This window comes from Lates calcarifer, linkage group LG4 (genome assembly GCF_001640805.2).
Source record: "Lates calcarifer isolate ASB-BC8 linkage group LG4, TLL_Latcal_v3, whole genome shotgun sequence".
In the NCBI taxonomy this organism is placed as follows: domain Eukaryota; kingdom Metazoa; phylum Chordata; class Actinopteri; family Centropomidae; genus Lates; species Lates calcarifer.
This window is the reverse complement of record NC_066836.1, coordinates 9310128-9331133: the sequence shown is the minus strand read 5'-3', so window position 1 is coordinate 9331133 and position 21006 is coordinate 9310128. Positions and strand designations below refer to the sequence as shown.

Below are 21006 nucleotides of genomic sequence, written 5' to 3'. Positions count from 1 at the left end.
GTTTTATTAACTTATGTTTACACCAGGAGTCTTATTAGGTGGCTCAGTGAGGCGGAAAGGTTATGCGACCGTGATGTGAGGAGGGGAGATGGTCTGAAGTCTGATCCGCATGACAGGACCCAAATGGGCCAGCAACACCAGAAAGTCATCAACCCTCACCATCAGCAGCACCACCATTATCGTCTCCTCATCATGTAGTGTATGTGGAGTACACAGCACATGATGTGTATATGATGAAACTGTGCTGCAGAAACACAGAGGAAGAGCAGGACATATGTCATATAGAATTCACTGTCACTCCGAGGCACAACATCTGCTGCTTCCATCCACGCAGACACCACATTAGATGTGTTTCAGAGCATGAACGTCAACACCAGTGATGGTGTTTGGCAGAGCAGCAACACGTTAATCGATTAGTGAATCATTAATTTTGGTAGCTGATAGTGTCATTATTTTCAAGCAGATATGCTTCTCAGACATGAGGATTTGATGCTTTTCTTTATCATATATAATAGAAATATGATAGAATGATATGTTATAGAGATAGAGACTGGATATCTTTTGAGTTTTAGCCTATTACCCGAGAGGCCTATTTGAATTGGGCTGTGGACATTTTTTCTATTTTCAGATATTTTATTGACAAATTGATGACTTGATTGATTGAAAAAATGAAATAATTGGAATATTTATCAATACTGAAAATGATTTTCTTGTTGCAGCCCCAGTGTTTAGTATTTTGGATTTAAGATGTTTAATTTCAAAGGGAGATATTTGCAAAGAGACTGAGCAGAGCTGAGTAATACAGACAGCACTATAATAAACAATGATCTGAAAACTCCTGATCAAAGTGATTTTGTTTCGATTAATACTACATACAAAGTAATACTAAAGCTCAACTTTCTGTTTTATCTGTAATTTAGAAAACAAAAGTCAGCATTATGCATGTTGCATGGTTCTCCTGAATGATTAAAAAAAAAAAAAAACGTGAATCCAAATTAAAACATGGTGTCGTCTGGGCATCCAGAATGATGAATTGTACCAAGACAAGATTTTACACATCCAAGATTGATGTGTAAAATTTAGAAAAATAACTCCTCCAGTTTGGATTACTGAGCTGCTTCCTGTGAAACTCTGCACTATTTTGGGAACTTGTCATGGCTGCCATATCGCTGACATACAAGATAAGACTTGGATTAGATGTGACTGAATCCATAAAACCTTTAATAATAGCCTTCTAAATTCTGTTTTCAGCGGCATGGTTGAAAAGCCTCAGGCATCCAGAACAAACTGTCAAGTACCAATTAATTAGGTTTAATTAGAGAAGCCAGTGAGATTACCTTGTATCTCACCATCTGCCCCCCTACAGGAAATTTTCCTTTAGCTAAACTGAAATAATAAAAGGCAAATATTTGAATGCAGGAATGGATTGTTGTTCTGTAATGTTGGGTGTGTACACACACACACACACATACACACACACACACACACACACACACACACACACACACACACACACACACGCCGCATGCTTTGTTTTCTCTTCCTATGAGGAGCAATAAAACGTGTGCATGTGTCTCATTGCTCCGGGTTTTAACGTTTCCTGAACGAGGCCCCTGGTCTCTTGGCACTGAGCCATGTTCACTTGCCAGAGCATGTGGTCTCCATGGCAGCCTGATGGGTTACACAGTAAACACCTCAAAGTAAATGAATGAACCTGTTTTAATCCAATAGGAATCCCTTTCTCAACTTCTCAACCAGTCACATCCTGTTTCAAAACATGGAACACCTTGTTCGCACTCATGAGTAATGTGAATAATTGCGTGAAGGTTCTGTGTGTTCAGGTTTCAAATGGAAGGTTTGATGTGATTGGCATGCCTTGGATATAATAACAATAATTATAAAGTTTATTTATACGGCACTTATCAATGTCAGCGTGTTCTATATAAAAGCCTAACATTAAATAAAACAAAAAACAGTAAGAAAAATGAACTGAACAGTGAAAATTCAAATCAAATAGCAAGAACAAGATGGAGGAATATGACTGTCCATATATAAACACACATATATACAGACACACTAATGTTAGCCAGCTGAATGTTTTAAAATTAGAATATAATAAAACAGGGTTTTCAGAAATGATTTTAGATCAGTGTAAGTCCACCTTTAATTTATTATAGATGAACTTTCTTCAGTGGTGGAAGAGGAACTAAGATCTTTTACTTACCTAAAAGTAGCAATACCACAGTGCAAATGTTCTCCATTACACATAAAAGTTGTGCATTCAATACAAAAGTATTAGTATCAAAATATCCTTAAAGTGCCATAGGCAAAAGCACTCATCATGCAGAATGTTCCAATTCAGAATAATCTATTTCTTTCTTTCTGTTGTTGATGATGTGTGGCTTGTGATTTTCCTCCCCAGAGATCAACAGATCTTTTATAATACATCATAATTTCAAAGTAAAAAGTAAGAAAAAAGTACAATATTTACATCTCAATTCTAGGGCAGGTAGAAATAGAAAGTAGAGGAAAATAAAAATCATCTAGTAAAGTACAAGTACCTCAGTAAATGTACTTAATGTACTTAAATACATTATACTAAATTCTTTAAATACACCTTTACTGTCTCTCTTTGTGTGTTTTGAGGATTTTTGAAGACTCATTATCGATTCTCCTCTGCCCTGTAGGTGGAGCATTGTATTTGGTCTGTGGACATTCAGAGAAAATGTGTGTATCAGACTCTTTTTGTGTCGTTCTCAAACAGAACAAAAACCACCATCAAGCTCATGACTACATTCAGTTTGTTCTCGTTATAGTGACATTTCTCCTCATTGATGCAGTCATTTTTTGGTTCACGGGGCTTTGATTAGCAGTGTGCACTGAGGTGGTTTGGTGGTGCTGACTGTGGTACAGTTGGGATTAAGGTCTGCATTCCCAGAGCTCATGCCATGGTTCTCTTCCTGTAACAAAAAAAGGGGGCGGGGGGTACCCTCATTCAAATCAGTGATGGGAAAGTGGGCTCTAACTGCAGGGATCTGAGTCATACAGCAGTGTGAATAACAAGTATCAGAACATTGACCGTTAGACAAACTGGTTTCAGTCGTGCACGTCTTGCACTGGACTGTGGTCATGAGAAAAAAAAAACTGCCAAGCCACAAATCTGTCAGCTTGGCAGATGATATTCATTCCAAGTCTCTCTTGTACAAGTGATTGATAGAATGAGATCATGGATGTAATCAGCTGAAATGTACATTTCTCCACAGGTGGCCTCACTCTTTCCAAGGGGGTGGGTGGGTGTAGTGTCAGATTCAGAGTCAGGAGCCACTGATCTTAGAAAAGACGTTTGAGACGGTTCCTTTTTGAAATGCTTGGCCCATTGACAGAAGAAGAAGGAGAAGGAGAAGACTTAAATCTTACTTAGACCAATCCACACACAGTTTTCCTTGATGCCTCCTCCTATCCTTTGTTATTAGTCATTATCTGTCATCAGTTCCTGACATATTTCACCCTGCTGTACCACAAACATACACACATGGACAACAAATCACCCAAACCTTTCTATCCTGAACCCATTACTATATTAAACATTAAAACAAAAGTGTGTTAAGGATGCTGCAGTGAGCTCCATCTTCACTCCTCTCTGTGTGCCCTTTCTGCCTGTCACATTGCATCAATCTCAGATCAATCTCTCGGCTCATTAGTTTCCGTGCGGCTGATTCAGGTCCCAGTGTCTCCTGTGTCCTCAGAGGTTTGAATGCAAATAGCTGGCGGCCCCGTTCCTCAATGAAACACCGCCATCTTGTGGCTTGTTTGCTTTAGGCAGGTTGTTGTGGACCAGATCTGGGTTATGAGGGGCTGAGGGAGCTTTATAAATGTCTTGGGAAGGTGTCAGGTCGTCTGTTCTGGGTCTTTAGGCCACAGATGAACAAAGGGGTAAACTGTGGGGCAAATATTATTAATATTATTTTGATGTCCTGATGCTGCATAAACAAGATAATGATGATGAAAACTGGGTTATAGATGAATTTATCAGCTATTGGCAAAATCCAGGTTGTATTTAGCTTATTACAGGACTGTTACCCAGTTTGTTAGTGCACATAGTGATCACTTGGCTCAGCAAAGCATCAGCAGGGGAATGCAGGCTATATAATCCGGACCTAGGCCTTTGTTTACTATCAGGAATTTAAGGTCAAACTATCTGGCTGCACATGTGCTCTTCAAATCGCACATAGCTGTGGCCTTTGCAACGTAAAAGTCAAACGTATAGGCAGTTCTGAAGCATGGTATTTAATCTCTCATGCACTCTGTAGGGCAGCTCTCAGGATGCTGCCAAGCAGCGCTGCGCTGTGTGAGAAATCAAAGCGCAGGCGTCGAGTCGGGAGGGAGCCTATCTTGCGCAGACTGGGTACTGTACATGGCCATTGATGCTGCTGGATAGATGTAGCCCCTGATGTAAATAAGAATGGCGAGGGCAGCGGGTTTAACATGTCGCGTTATCTCTGCTTGACATCGGAACATTTTTATGCCACCATCATCGGGATTTTATTTTAAAAACACACGCGGGGTCCTTCTCTTTTTTTTTTGCCTCGTTTTCATCTGAATCTGCCTCTGACAGCTCGCCTGATGGTTTTCATTTGACACAAGAGCCAAAAGCAAACGGGCGGCTTCTTCTAATAAACACTCGGGAAAAACAGGTCATTATGACCTTAGTATCCTTCACTAAAAGAAAACCATCGGATTGCTTTTACGCGGCAGCTTTCTGCTTGCATTTTTTGCTTTGGGTTTCGTGTGCCGTGTCCGGAGAGGAGGATCATCAGTTCAGCGTTGAGGTAAGATAAATGGCCTTCCTATCCCCGGTTATCATAAATGACCGTGCTATCTTCCTCTCTCTTCTCCCCTCCACCACCACCACCCCCCTCCAGCATCATCTGCCTCGGCGTGAAAAACATACATATTGCCTCCCCACGCTATCCGTGGGCACAATTACCATAACGCATAACATGGAGACATTGTAAGCCTATCAGGACAGCTCGCGTTCTCAACGGCGAAAATATCGCACATTCCTCATTTGTAGGGTGCAATGAAACAGAGGAATGCTCATTTGAGGTTATTACACTGCGGTCCGTGAGCTGAGATGATCCAGCCCACTGATCCCAAATGTGCAACCCAGATATGATTGCACGTAGAGTGGTCTATTTTAACAGCGATGCCCCCCCACAGCATTGTGTTGTCACTGCCTGGTGTAGTTTGGTGACAGGCCAGCATAAAGTCAGGCATGCTTCACCATCACCACAGTGTTGGAGGAGATTAAACGTTTTACAGACACAAGTTGCATAATAGGATTTGCTTTTTTGTACCTTATTAATTGATGTCATTTCCATCCTCACCACAGGCTCCCCTCCCACCGGTCTGAGGAAATTAAATGCTGAGGCTGACAGTCACACACACACACACACACACACACACACACACTCACGTACACATTATTCAATTTTATGGCTCAGTGAAAATCTGCCCGATATCTCTCTCAGAGATCCGTGCCTTTGAACAAACACAACACATGCACGGGAAAAACACACACACACACACACACACACACACAGGAGAAAGAGAGAGAGAGGAGGGAAAAAAAGGAGGATAAACAAGGCGTTTAGCTCAGCAGAATAAGGGATGGAAGCAGAAGTGGGGGGGGTGGTGGACAGAGGAGACAGCTAGTCAGATTAGCTATAGCTGGAGCATTTCTCATAGGCTGTGTGTTGATGATGGGGGGGGGCTGGTTTGCTTGTGAAACAGCTGTGGATAGCATGGGACACCTCATGGATTGAGTCTGGCAGTGACTCTCACCCAACCCACCCACCCTCCCTCCTGGATGATGCTCTGTCTCACCTCTGTCCTCAGTATCAAGCTGCGCTCTTTGTAGGGCAAGAGGAGGCAGGGCCACAGTTCTGGCACATGGACACTGACCGGCAGCCGCAAGACACAAACTCTGACTAAGGTCACTAGAAGGGATTCAAATGCAAATCAAATTTAAACCCTAAGCCAAAGCAGGATAGACAATTAAAGCACACAATACTGTGACTGTTTATATGCGATTTCTCATCAAAGCCTCTCAACGTTGTGATGTTAAATGTAAATACAACTACAGCAGCTCACTCTCTGTTCTTGCAATAATGAAAAAGTATTGTAGCAATGCCTAGTCCACTCACAGCCTCTTGTGAGATGCATAGTGAATGATGCACAGCCATATTCGTATTGATTTTCATCCCGGGATTGGCAGTGGACTAGAGGTTAAAGAAGAAGGTTTGTGGTTGGAATCTTGCCAGTTACCCTACCCAGGTTTTCTCCCCCCCCCAGCAAATTGGAATCACCACTTACTGGAAAAAGGTGGGGTAACTAAACAAACAATACTTTGTCCTCATCAATTAAACAGCTATGGTTGTGGAGCCCTTGAGCAAGGTAGCCCTGAGGGTGGAGGAATATCTGTGGTTTGTGTTTGCACTAGGCAGCCATCCCTGGCAGTAAGTGCAGTTCTTAAAAAGGAGAATGTAGTGAAATGGTTACATGTGGGACCAAATCTAATGGATGGAGAATTGAGTTCATATCTGCAGCTGATACTACTAAGACATTTCCTTTTAATGTATTGCACATAATACTCAGCTGATACATGTGCATTGTAGTAGTAGTATCTGAACAAACTTGGGCATCGTGGTTGTTTGGTGGAAGAATGCAAATGTGCATCATCCTGGATGTTATTTAAGGCCAGGTCCCTTTTTTGCATTTAAACTCCTGCTCCATCTTCTTATTGTTCCTCCCTGTTTCTCTCAACTTTTATTTTGCTCATGAAGGCAAAGAGTCTAAAACAAGCCTTAAAATAGCCACAAAAACCTCTTCCCTTCTTTCTCCGCTCACAGGGATGGCTACAGAGGTATGGCTACCTTCCCCGCACAGAACCGGGAATGTCCGTCCTGCGCTCGGCCCAAACCATGCACTCAGCCATCGCTGCCATGCAGCGCGTCTATGGCCTCAATGTCACAGGGACACTGGATGAGAAAACCAAGGAGTGAGTATATACACACTCACACACACACACGTGCTGCAGACGTGGGTGCGCGCCCGCTCTCAGCTAGCCTGCTGATGTTACACTAATGCAAATGCTCCACTCATTCATTTAAAAAGCAGAAGGGATGAATCAATATTTCAATGAATTAGTGAAGAGCAGAAACAGAGATGTTTATTTCACCCCCCGTCACCTCGCCTGAAACAACCCCAGGCGAAGGTTTTTAACGCTTTTCCTTCTTCTCATTTTGCATGATGATGCAGTGATATCACGCTGAGGTGAGAATTAATGTTTTGCCTATGTGTTGTGTGTGTGTTTTGTGCTTGTGAATCTCTGATGTGGTATGAATGAGAAAACATGAACATAGTCAGTAGTTGGAGTAGTTGAATAGTATTTTGCACATCACTCCTTTATCCTGCTGTTGTTATTATCAGGCACCTGTCAGGACTACTGAGCATCCTTAAGTGCTTTATGTTGTCTTGTGATGGTGTTTGCCTCCTGACTATTAGTTAGCAAAGTTGAGTCATCTTCTCTTCTCTTCTCTTCTCTTCTCTTCTCTTCTCTTCTCTTCTCTTCTCTTCTCTTCTCTTCTCTCTTTTCTTCTCTTCTCCTGTCGAAGCTGGATGCAAAAGCCTCGCTGTGGAGTTCCGGACAAATTTAAAAGTGCTTCAAGGTCGCGGACGCGGAGGTACGCGCTGACGGGACAGAAGTGGCAGCGTGCGCACATCACCTACAGGTGAGAGACGGCGGAGGCAGTTGTCATGGCGACTGCAGAGTTTAGCAGCCTCTCATTGTAGGGTTTCAAACACACCGGTGTTAATTTTCTCAGCTTTCCTCTGTCTCTCCTCTCCTCCTCTTTAACCACCTGGGGATCACATGCTCTGCGTTGTCATAGAGACCGTGCAAATACGTCACACGTGTGGGGGCACACACAAAAATACAGTCACAATCACACATCCAGAAACACATAGCTTAACACATAAACTAGCCCATGTGTGCTGCGAGTATGTTTATTTTCCAGTGTATAAATAGCTTGCTGGCAAAATGAAAAATGGGACCAAGCTCAGGTTTTTTTTTAACACTCCTCAATTTATTCCTCCCTTTTCGTAAAACAAAACAAACAAATTTAGCTGAGTAGCATGAAGATTGAAGGCTTTCCTCTGCCTCGTATAAAATTGTTTGAAAATCCTAAGTGTAAATTGTCCATAATCTCAGCAGAAATATTCAAACCCTCATCTTATCTCGCCTGATTAAGCTCCAGCTTTTAATAGGTTCTGAGGAGAACCGATAAACGGGGCTGCGGCACAACTGCAAATTGACAGGTTACAGCAGTAATAGACGATAACACTGTCAATTTATTCAAATCCTTCCTTCCTCCCTGAATTTGAATTGATGAGCCACCTCTCCTAATGGAATGTCAATCAGTGCTGAGCTAGGGCTGCTGCTGACTGCACTTTATTCATGAAAATGGAGGGAGAAGATTTCCCATTCCTCTCAGCCTGCCAGCGACTGATAACGACTGCTGTGTTAAAAGTTCAGTGAAAGCTGCCGGGCTTGAAATAGTTGTGTCAAGTGCAACTTTTTTCTTTTTTTTTTTAAATAGCGTCTCCTCATTTTGGAAAGTAAAAATGTCTCTCTTGAAATTAATGGGGTAACAAAGCACAGAGTTGATGCAGTATGTGTTTTATTTCCTCTTCCCTTGAGTGTTTTGGAGTATGATTGCTACACCATTCACATCCATGTCTTTTACTGTTGCATGATGCAACTTGCTGAGCATTGTTTCAGCCTGCTCACTTGGTTTACTTGTTTTTCTTCCTGCAGCATAAAAAATGTCACGCCAAAGGTGGGCGCCCGGGAGACTCATGATGCCATTCGGCGGGCGTTTGACGTCTGGCAGGGTGTGACCCCCTTACGCTTCGAGGCCGTTCCATACAGCGCCCTGGAGACTGGCAGGCGTGACGTTGACATCACCATCATCTTCGCTTCGGGTTTTCACGGTGACAGCTCACCCTTCGACGGGGAGGGGGGATTCCTCGCCCACGCCTACTTCCCTGGACCAGGAATTGGAGGGGATACGCACTTTGACTCAGATGAGCCCTGGACCTTGGGGAACCCCAACCATGATGGTAAGCAGAAGGAAGAAAAATGTGCATAAAACCCTAAATAAAGAGAGAGAGAGAGAAAATGGTGGTGGTAAGGAGTAAGACATGGTGATAAAGAGGCACTAGTAAAGAAAAAGTAAGGCGAGAGAGAGCAGAGGAAACTATAAAAGAAAGAGATTAAGATTAGTAGGAGGAAAAAGAAAGGTTGTTAAATGCTGAATGTTGACAGTGAGGTAAAAAAGTAAAGGGTGTGGAGGAAGTGAAGAACTCATATAAAAGAGCAGCCATCAAGATAGAAAGACAAGGACTGTAGGAAATCAAATGATGGCAAAACAGATGGCCAGGCAGCAGGGCAATAGGACAGAGATAGTATCACAGGGCAGGGTATGAGGGATACTTAAACCAAAAACAAAAAAATGCAGAGATGTCTTTGATGGCTGTGCTCTGTAAAGAAGCATCACCCCATCTGTCAGGATTCTGATGTTTTTTTCTGCATAATAAGCTCTTCAGATGACAAGATAGAAAGCCCTGCTATTTTAAGACATTGGTTGCTGGCACATGATTATGGCTATTTTGTTTTTTAGAGAATTTGATGTAGCTCAGTGGTGCGCTTCAAAAGAGGTCTACATACGAGTACCAGATAAACATCCATATAATGTCTGGTCAAGTATGTTATGTTATATCATGTTATCAACATATTAGGTTAAACTAGGTTACATTTTACTAGGTATATTATGTTATCATGTTGCTTCATATCATATTGTGTTGTGCAATGTTATGTTGTGTTGCATCGTGTTATATTAATTATGTTATCACTGGTGTAATATGTTAAATACGGTTAGTTTATCGTGGATTGTGTTTTTTGTTTGTGATGTTATGCTATGATGTGATGTGTTGTGTGTTGTCATGCCATATTATATTATGTAATGTTCCTATAGATATGTTACATTATGTCAGAGTATATTAAATGAGGTCAGGTTAGGTTATTATGGGGTGTGGGTTATGTCATTTTGTGGTAACATATGTAGTTATGGGTATATAACATGTTACATCATATTGGGTTATGTTATGTTACATGTCATGCAGCTCAGAGAGGAAAATAAGATGTCTTACTAAGCCATGCATCCAAACACACTTTAATTACCCTGCTTACATAGGTATATGTATATACCTGATGCCTATGTACCATACACTTGTGTTCTATCCTCCCATTAGTAGGAGAGGAGGGTTACAGCTCACATTGTGTTTGTTCTTGGAGGCTGCTTGCCACCCATCAACTCCCCTCCCTCGCTCTCTTTTGTTCTCCTACTCCAGTGGTAATTGTCTCAGACTCCCAAGTCAAATTCACGCTCACCCTTGCACGGTGTCCCATGGTGATCCATGTGGAGTGCCGAGGCTGGTTCTGAAAAGCTCCCATCTTAGTGTGTGCGCCTGGAAAAGCCGTGCAACCGTTAATGGGCTTTCACAGCGGTGTAATTGTAAATGTTGCATGTTGACATGTGCGCTAATGGTAGCTCCGGCCTGTCTCCTGGGAGTCCTTATGGGACATTTTTTGGTTAGATGGAAGAGGCTGGTTGTGCTAGATAAATGGGGGTGGGGGGATGGGGGTGTAACCTTTTAGCTGCTGGCTGAGGGTCAGTGGTTGTTCTGTGCAGCACTGCTGGCAGGAGTGGATATCATGTTGTAAAGGGCAACAATCTCCTGGGGACAGCTTCAGTCAGAAGCTGTACGTAAATGCTGTACTTCTTTTCTAAATCAGGTTGACACTGGGAGCTGAGTGCTGACCATAGACACTGAGGATGACATTTTTCTTTTTTCATTTGTGTGTGTGTGTGTGTTTGAATGTGATACGAGCTAGATCCACAGTGTTTGCTTGTGCTAGGTCGACATTTGTATGTGTTCAGTATGTATGTGTTCGTTCGAACGCGTGCTTGTGTTTTCGCTGTTCTCTGGTGCCCTGGGCAGCAACGTGAGTGTGTGTCCCTCTGCTCTCTGCTCACACATGTGGTTTATCTTCTCTTATAGAGCAAAAGAGAAAAAGTGCTTACACTTGGCAATTTACCTCCAGTAATCTTTACTTGCACTACACTGCACCACAGCTCAGTGGAGGTTACCTCTGGAGCACAGGGCCTACAAGTAATGATTATTTTCATTGTTGATTAATCAACCGGTTATTTGCCAGTCATGTGTTTAAAGGTTTTTCTATTAAAAAAAAAGTTCTGAGAGGGCAAAGTTACGTCTTACAATAGCTCCGTTTTGTCCAAGCAACACAGCAGATATTCAGCCTAAAACAGAGACCCTGTAAGACCGTGGAACAATGACCCTGGCATTTCCTGTTTAATAAAAACTCAAATGGTTAGCTGCTCATCAGAATTATTATTGATTTTTTCCATTGATTTACTGATCAAGTAATCACTAAAAGACCTGAGAGAAGGTTGATTTTTCTCTGCTCCCACATGTTTTATCTTCCCATCTCTTGCCCTGATTCCTGCAACATATTAGCCTTGAACCCGTCTTCAATGGCTCTGTAGTATGTGGCACAATAGCAGCTTGTAGAAAAAATAATTATTATGCAGTAGAGATGCCAAGTAACTGCAAAAATGTGAGGTTTTCATACTACTATTTCTCAATGTAGTTTTCAGTGCATTTCTGTGCCTGTTACTGTGTGCCTCTGTTTCATCATACATACAGTCACATTCACTCTTCTCCACCTCCTGTATGTGCTGTATATGTCATATATGATGTCTCATGGTTGATTTCCTCTTTCCCTCTCCAGGTAATGACCTGTTCCTAGTTGCGGTTCACGAGCTGGGCCATGCCCTCGGTCTGGAGCACTCCAATGACCCCACCGCTATCATGGCTCCTTTCTATCAGTACATGGACACAGAGAACTTCAAACTACCTCACGATGACCTACAGGGCATCCAGAAAATCTACGGTAACCTTCTACTTCATACGCTACTCGCTCTCTTTAGTCTGTGCATCAAAGATCAAGTGGAAGTTGAGTCTTTTTTCCTGTAGCTCCAGTTGTAAAACACTTTAAAGCAATGATACTTGTATTATTTTGCTCCAACACTTCGTTGAAGTTGTATTGCAGAGAAATATAAAGTGAAGTAACTTAGTCGCTATTACAAATGCCGGTGCATCAGTCATATTTGGCAGAATGTAAGAGGCATTTGTCAGCTGTTAAGTAGGCCAGCCAACATTTTCAAAGCAACATGAGTCAGCTAACAGAGCTCCAAAGAGGCCAAATCATTTGTGCTAAAATTAAAAGTATATTGGTCAAAACAGTGTAAACTGGTTTGATATCTCAATGGGAACAGTCACAAAAAAATAGTTTTAACTATTTCAAACGCATAAAAACTGCAGAGGAACAGTGCAGAAGATGATGTATTCTCTGTAATTCTCTTTTTAGGTCCACCAGACCGAGCACCGCAGCCCACCAGGCCCCCACCCACGGTCCCTCCACCTCGCTTCCACCCTCCCTCGGACCCCCGCAAGCACGACCGCCACGCCAGACCCCACCGCCCCCCGCAGAGCGCCAAGCCCTCCAACCCCAACTCCAAACCCAACATCTGTGATGGAGGCTTCAACACCCTGGCCATCCTCCGACAGGAGCTGTTTGTGTTCAAGGTAGAGTAGATCGTGAGCTTGAGCAGAGGTTGCTGCGGGTTTTAAAGCGGATTGGAGTGATGATGATGATGAAGATGATGATGATTGTACTTTATCTGTCTCAATAGGACCAATGGTTCTGGAGGGTACGGGATAACTCAGTAGTCCCTGGCTACCCCATGCAGATCAACTACTTCTGGAAAGGCTTACCCCCCAAAATAGATGCCGTCTATGAAAATAGTGAGGGGAAATTCGTCTTTTTCAAAGGTAATAAATTATTATTTTTTTCCCCTTACTTTTGGATCTGGAGTTTTCAACCACTAAGAGGCTATGGAGCAGTGTTTTTATGTTAGTATTGTCCACACAGGCGACATGATACAAATTTCTGCCATTTAGCCGATGTAAGGATGTAAACAATGCATGAGATGCAAAAAATGTTTTATGTGGAAGGAAAAGCATTCAACACATTTGTTTGATACGAAATGCATTTTGGTGGGAAAGACTAAAATAAACAACTTGTTTGTTTATGAGAAAATTACCCAGGGGATTTGTTTCTTCCCAGATTCAGTTTACTAATATAAAATAAATCAAGTGAATCAATCAAAGTATTTATCTCAACAAAAGAAATCATGCAAAAATACCCTTTAACACTTTGTGATAAATAAGAAGTAGCATTGCAACAGTGCAATAACTGAGGAATGACAAAAAAAGAAAGTCATCTTTAATTGTTTACCACCACTACAAGTGTGAGCTCTGTCAACATACAGTAATATTTTATCATATAGTCATAGACTGAGTGACTGTCAGGTTGTTTTGCATTCTGTGTGATAACAGAACGGGTGCACGTCCGGTACAACCATCCGTCCATCAGGCAGATTAACATGACATCTGTCACCCAGTGGGATCAGAGTGCCTCATGCTTTATTTATTCACTCAAGGGGACTTAGCTGTGTATGTGTGTGTATACAAGTGTGTGTATGTGTGCGAGTGCCTAGCTACTTACTGCAAGCACACTACCACAGCAGCTCTGCCTCAGGCACTTATGATCAAACTGAATTAAATGCAACAATAGCTTCAATAAAACTCAAAACAACAAGTCTCGGCGGAGCTGCCTTCAGAGCATCATCTTGCTGTTTATTGTATTATAGATAACACTGCATAGATTTTCAGCTGCGAAGGTGTTTTGTAATCGAGGGTGATACATCTGACCTTTGAAATCACGTGAACAGAAATAAATAAACTCACAGGCAGGGAAAAAAAAAAAAAACACACACACAGGAGGCTTGAATGAGCTGCAGAGCCGGTGGTGGTTTTGTCGAGCGCAATTTTTGAGGTCATCTTTATGATAATGTCTTTGTCCCAGAGCCTTCCCTAACTTTCTGTGTGTGTGTGTGTGTGTGTGTGTGTGTGTATGTGTGTGTGTATTTTAGGAAACCGTTTCTGGGTCTTCAAGGACACAACTCTCCAGCCTTCGTACCCTCAGGACATCTCACTGTTCGGGAGCAGCATGCCCACTCAGAGCATCGAGACAGCTGTCTGGTGGGAGGATGTCGCCAAAACCTACTTCTTCAAAGGAGACAGGTCTGTGCAGAATGATTATCAGTGCTGTTATGGAGTTAAGCAATGGGGGCAGAACTGGAATCTTCCCGGAGCAAAAACAAATGCTACGAGGAGCATCCAAGGCTGAAATTTCTATTAAAATCATTTGTTTATCCCAGATAAATTGACTATGTGTTACCAGAGGGCATAAATAATCATTACATATTGTAATTTGGTTTCATAGGCATAATACAGCATGTTGAAGGGATCCTACAGATAAGCACCTTCCCTTCTGTTTGTCTTTATTAGTGCAACGTTTGTCTATGGTTGGACCATTTAATGATTTTTGCAGTTGTCACCTATGAGATGTTAAATAACTGTGCAGGTGTGTTAATCAATTCATCTTTAATTTTGGCATCAAGTATCTGGCGTCCTTGAATCTGCCTATGCTGTCGCATGTTACTTTGAAACCCCTGATTGTCTCTTTAACAGGTGACAGATGCTGCGTATTCGTCTCATTGTGACGCAGCGTAGGACCAGTGTTTTTAACAGTGACTGTATTGATTTGTCAGTTACCTGAAGTTGGAAGTGACTTTAAACCAGAAAGTCTTTCCAAAACAGCCAAATCAGAGAATCTGTTGTTTATCTATGTGTGTTGTTAGAGTCTTAACGTTTGAGAGTATGCCAGCATGACTCACATGTTTGTTCAGCTGTCATAATAAATCATATCCTGAGAGGTCAGGGGACCCCGTGGTGAAAGCTGACAAAATGCCTTGTCATGATACTGTCATCCCTCAACCTGCTGCTGCACATCATGACAAACAGGACGTTCTGTCCATCGTCTCAAATGTGATTTTTTTCTGTCTCTCTCTGCGTAACAGAGCGGTGTTTGTTTTAATTTAAAGAAATGACATTTTATAGCAAGATTTATGTGTCTGAGTGCCAGTGTGTGAGAAGCAGATCAATCACAGCAACCTCTGAAACAAATCTGTGTGGCAGATAAACACGGTATGGATGATTGATTGACTGCTTTCTCTGGTCATGTGAATTAAGTCAGTTGCTGATCAGTGCATGGCTAGATAGAGATTGAAGACTGTTGTTTTTTGTCTGGCCGCAAGTTAGAAATGAGGACAACTGAGTCATAAACACAGTCATGCCCAGTGCTGTGAAATTTTGGCTGTTATAATATGAAACTATATATCTTTGTTTCTTTCCAGCTTAATTGACTTTAATGGACTTTTCTAGGAGAGTAATATGAGCATTACTGAGGTATTGGGTAGCAACATTTGATATGTGGCACAACCGCTCAGCCCTAGTTTCTGGCGCTGATCAAGGGAGTCACTCATGTAAAAACAAATAAGCAACAATCTTCTTTATTCAGCACATTTTAGCACAGATCCTTTGCCAGGGTGTTTTCAATCTGACAGGGTGGGTGTTTTAAGTGTCTTCAGGCTCGATCCTTTGTTTCTTGAGCACCTTGTTGGCTGGTGAGGTAGTGGCACACTCCTCCTACCAATCCAGACACCGAGGCAGCCTCTCTGGATGACCTCGATGCTGGTGATGGTTGACAGGGACATTAATGTCACGTTTGTGTAGACAACTTACTAATGGATTCTGTGCTTTGGTCCCACTGGATTTGGTGATGGTGATGTCCAGCTGTACCAATTTCTGTGTGTGTGTGTGTGTGTGTGTGTGTATGTGTGTGTGTGTGTGTGACCCAGATCAGCACACTGTTTCTGCCAGGTCAAGTGTCCAATAGGGGTTCATGTCACTGACATGTAAACCTGTTTGTTGACTGCTCTGTTGTTTCTGTCTGTCCTACTGTAGATACTGGAGGTACAATGAGGACATGAGGACCATGGACCCAGGTTATCCCAAACCCATCACCATCTGGAAGGGCATCCCTGACTCTCCACAGGGGGCTTTTGTGGATAAAGCCAACGGTATGTCCACTTTACTGACTTTAGAACTAATTAGTGAGATTGGAGAGAAATAAGCCAGATAGTGTAGGGATGGGCATGTGTGACTGTTTTTCCTGGAGCACTCTCCTCTCCTAACACCTCTAACACCCTAACTTACTTACTGTGCACTTTCAGTGCACTTCTTTACCTGATCTCTTTGAACTTTGTCTTATTGAACAGATTTAGTACTTAGTGTTTACTTCAAGGTCTCCTACTGTACCGAAGCTTTAGTGTTGTCCATTTGTAAGTCGCTTTGGATGAAAGCATCTGCCAGATGAGTAAATGCAAGTGTGCTGTTTGTCGAGTCCTGAATACAACATGTGAGCAGGAAAACAGGAAGCTGACTAAACAATATTTTCATTTTGGTCAGATCAGTTATTATAGGTCAGAGTGACCACTACTAGTATTTGAATACTTGCTGTCTCTTTGTAAAATGTATGTATGATTAAATGTGTGTCCCATCCGTCTGTCCAGGCTTTACCTACTTTTACAAGGGCAAGGAGTACTGGAAGTTCAACAACCAGCTGCTTCGCGTGGAGCCCGGCTACCCGAGGTCCATCCTGAGGGACTTCATGGGTTGCGACGGCCACCCTGCGGATCCGGACTGGGACTGGAGCCCCCCAGTGGCGGAGGAGAGGCACTATGACAACGGCGATGTGGACGTCGTCATCAAACTGGACAGCGCGGGGGGCACGGAGAAAGCGGTTGCCATCGCCATCCCCTGCGTCCTGGCACTGTGCATGATGGTCCTCCTCTACACCGTTTTCCAGTTCAGGAGGAAGAGCACGCAACGCCACATACTGTACTGCAAGCGCTCCATGCAGGAGTGGGTCTGAGGGATTGTCACTGCAATGTATAGAGAGGGATGTGAAGCTCTGATAAAGGTCTAGTTATTGCCTGAGGCCCTAAGTACAGTAATTGGAAGCACTGTAAGGGGTACAGTACATGAGGATTGCCATGTTGGCAGATTTTAAAACTGCTTGAACTCATAACGTGCAAGCTGCAAGGAAGCAAAACGATCAGCAGAACTCAACTGAAGACGGTGAGGGAGCCACATCTCCTATGTCCAGCTAATATGTATGTATCTGCTTTGACTTTTTTCTGTATCTTGGAATGAACTCAATTAAGCGAGACAGAGTTAAGCTTCTGTAAGTGGGACCTTTGTCTATCCTCGTCTCTGCACGCCGCTTAAAAAGCCCCTAGCACTAACTTCAGTGGACAAATTAGATATAGGCTTCTACTTTACTTTCATTTCTTAATTAAATCGCCCTGAGCTGTGCTTTTTCTTCCCCTCTTTCTCTTTCTTTTTTTATTTTTATTTAGGGTCCCTGTAAAAGATTATTCATTGTGTGGAGGACTGATACACAAACCAAATATGACCTTTTCTTCCAAAGAGGATTACTGCTTGATGTTGTTTTTGATGGGATATTTTTCCTCCATGGATCGAACATTGTGGCATCATACACAGATTTTCTTTTGCCATTTTTCTATTCATATCCACCCGTCTGCTCTGTAATCTGTGGGGATAGGAAGCGGCCGTTAGTAAGAGCTAAGAACTGAAGACTGTTGTGGCGGTCTATCTCCAAAACAGGGGCCAAAAACCTCTCTGCAATATTTATGAGACTGCCTTAATCACAGATTACTTCCTTCTCTTTCTCCCTCTTTCTGTCTGGTGCTGAGTGACACAGTAGGAACACAAACAGCGTATGAAGGCATCGATTAGTGCACATAATCCAACTTTAAAATCAGTAGTTAAGGACAGTCTGATCCACAATGGGTCCATTGCTCTTGAAAATGTGCTAAGCTGTGCTAAATACCTTATGGCAAGTAATGCTATCAGCATTCATTTACTGCCTCACCGGAGGGTAAGAGAGAGACAGCGAAGGTAGGTTAGTGTGTGTGTAAAAAGAGAGAATAATTACCCACTATATATGTACTGTACTGTAGTGTCAGTTATTGAACAGCTAACACCCTGCTTCCCTTATTTTCCTGCCAAGTTTGGACCCCAATACTCCAAACAAGTGTCTGTCCATAGATTTTAAACAGCTTTACTAATCCATATTCTGTTTTTTTCCCCCTAACTTTTGTACAAGGTTTGTAAGTTTACATAATTTTCCACATAGCACAGGACACAGAGAAGGAGAGAGGAGAAAGGAGGGAAAAAGAAAGTACATGTACACATTTTTAGAAATGAGACACATTTCGTGAAGGAAAATCACCTCTGCATCTCTAGTTAAAAGCAGCTGATGCTTTTGCTCAGTTGCTCCATCTTTTCCCCCGAGTTGCTGCAAATAGTTTTTGAGGAAATGCAAGGTGAAACCGTCATTGTAAAATAAATGAATAAATAAATAAAACATGTCTAAACAAGAGGAGGAATTAATCAGAAACAAAGAAACTGTCAGAAAAGAAGAAGTTGAAATGGTTTTGCTGGTGTATTCAATAATGGAACCAGGTTATTTTATGCACTGTAATTCTAACTAACCACCGTACTAAAAACTACACTTATGTTACATTAATGAATTACTAATAAATGTTTATAGAACTACTCTAACACTGCTGGTATTTACAGGCATTATCAGAAAACCAAAACCAGCTAAATGAAGTCAAATATTTCACATATATTTCACAGTCTATGATGTTACATATATATAACATCATACATACTGCATATAAGTTTCAAAACACTTTAATCAGGTAAGTATGAGAAACAAAAAGATGAAGATCTGACGTGAGATGGAGCTGAACTGAGCAGAGGCTTTTTCTCTCCCTGTGTATTGTATTATAAATGCAACGCACAGCCCGGATCCTAATGAAATATATTGTCTCGCAAATTGCCTTTGGTCGCCTGCCATACGCGTAACAGTGTGGGTGTGTGGCGTAGAGTTGTCTGTGAGCACTCCTGATGTGATTTGTTTTATATTTGTGTTGTCTTTTACTTGAAATGGTCATCAACATCAACTTGTACGAGGATATCTGAGATAATCTTCTGTTGATATCAAGTCAGTGTCATTTTATAACATATCAGAGAAGATTTTAAAAATGAAAAAAAAAAAAGGGTAAATGAGTTGAACCAGGAATAGATGTTTTCTCTCATCATTATTCGTTGGGTATAAAAACCTAAAAAGTAAATAAGGGCAATGCATGCCGTTGTTAAACTAAGATATCATTCTTTCATAGCTGTTGACCATGGATCATTTGGACACTGTTGCACTATTCAGTTTTCCCCTTTATATGGTCGAATAAAGTGACGGATCAGCATTGCAGGTTTCTGCTGGATGCACTCACAGATTCCAACCTGTCATCTTTTCTAAACCATGTGAAATTACTAGCTTCCAGTCTGTCCTCCCTGTCTCAATCTTCAGGAGAAATTTCACAAACGAAGAAAGATAATGTAAGGAAAGCAGCCTCTTTTCTTTCTGTAAGCAGAGCTGAATAGTCGTGCACATCAGTCCACATTGATCCATGACCACTGCAATTTTAAGGTTGAAACAAAAACCTTTGGCTCAGTGTTGTGCGTGACGTCTTATCAGTTTGTGTGTTTGTGGCGAGGTTTCTGGCGAGCGTGAGTTAAAGACGGCCAGTGAGGCGAGTCGGTACTGTATTTATTGCCGTATTTATTCCTCTGTGCTTGGCACTACAAGTGTTGCATTGCATTGTACTGAGGGCAAGGAGCTGTCAATAAAATGGGTTTGAAATGCAATGATTTTTTTTTTTTCCCTCACTGCTACCAAGTAATTCTCCTCCTTCTGTTACTGCCTCAACAACAAACAATTCATCTGGTGTGAATTTTTTTTCCATCACTGGGAGGAAAATCATAAACTTTAAAAGGTTACACATTTACATTGGTCTTTTTGATACTTAAATCACTTGAAATATCTGGCATTTTACATGCAGACTTGAGTGTAAGCGGGAAGTCTTAATGCTCTGACCTGTCCCTGTTTATCTCCAGACTCTTCAGTGCTTTTTTTTTTTTTTTTGCCTTGATACATGCTGCTAAGCATTAGGGCTAATTTGGAGTGTCGTTAAAGGAAGTAGATGGGCCTGATTAGACAGCAGTCGATACACCAGAGAGGTAAAGGTGCAGAAGAACAAGGAGCATTTTGCAATCACTGCATCTTATACACGGATACGTGCAGTAGAAACTTCTAGGGCATGGTGGACGAGAAGTAAATGTAACATGTACATAAGCACAAAGTGTATACTGTCTGCTTGGGAGAATTTTGTTTTTAATCCATCCGTCTCATGGATAAAGAAAATGCTGTGTGTTGTAAATAAAACAAGTGCATAATGAGAGTGTCCTGTATCATGTTTTCGCACACATTCGACTTAGACACTGGTGACGAAGAACGATTCATTTAGGAAACCTGGATTAATTCCTGTGCAAGATATTCGTAACTCTGCTCGCACTGGACAGAGTAAAGAATAATGGAGGACACGGTAGTTCTGTGTCAAAGTTCAGCATAAAAAAAGGGTACAATACACATGAGGGAAGCCAAATTTGTATGAGGCACAATAATGAAGCAGCACAGACAGGAAAGATCATGTGTTTATATTGTCAGGAAACTGGAGCTGAATCCTTGATACTGAGACCTACACAATGGAAAGCTCCGCATGCAGGACTCATTGTGTCCCTGGGCATACGCTGTGTGTGCACATTGCCCCATCATAGATTTCTCTGTGGCCTTCTGCCTGGGTCAGTCTTTTGCTGGACCCAGATGCAGACACAGACAAGGAA

General features: G+C 42.0%; 1 protein-coding gene across 1 annotated transcript; it reads left to right on the top strand.

Annotated features, from left to right (window-relative positions):
- The first annotated feature begins 4374 nt into the window (after positions 1–4374).
- Positions 4375–20560, top strand: mmp16b (matrix metallopeptidase 16b (membrane-inserted)). The gene is made up of 10 exons (XM_018676301.2): positions 4375–4829; positions 6912–7060; positions 7677–7793; positions 8879–9183; positions 11936–12097; positions 12575–12792; positions 12900–13038; positions 14202–14352; positions 16138–16253; positions 16746–20560. The coding sequence occupies exons 1-10, from the start codon at positions 4701–4703 to the stop codon at positions 17105–17107; spliced, it is 1848 nt and encodes a 615-aa protein (XP_018531817.1). The 5' UTR covers positions 4375–4700; the 3' UTR covers positions 17108–20560.
- The last annotated feature ends 446 nt before the right edge of the window (positions 20561–21006 follow it).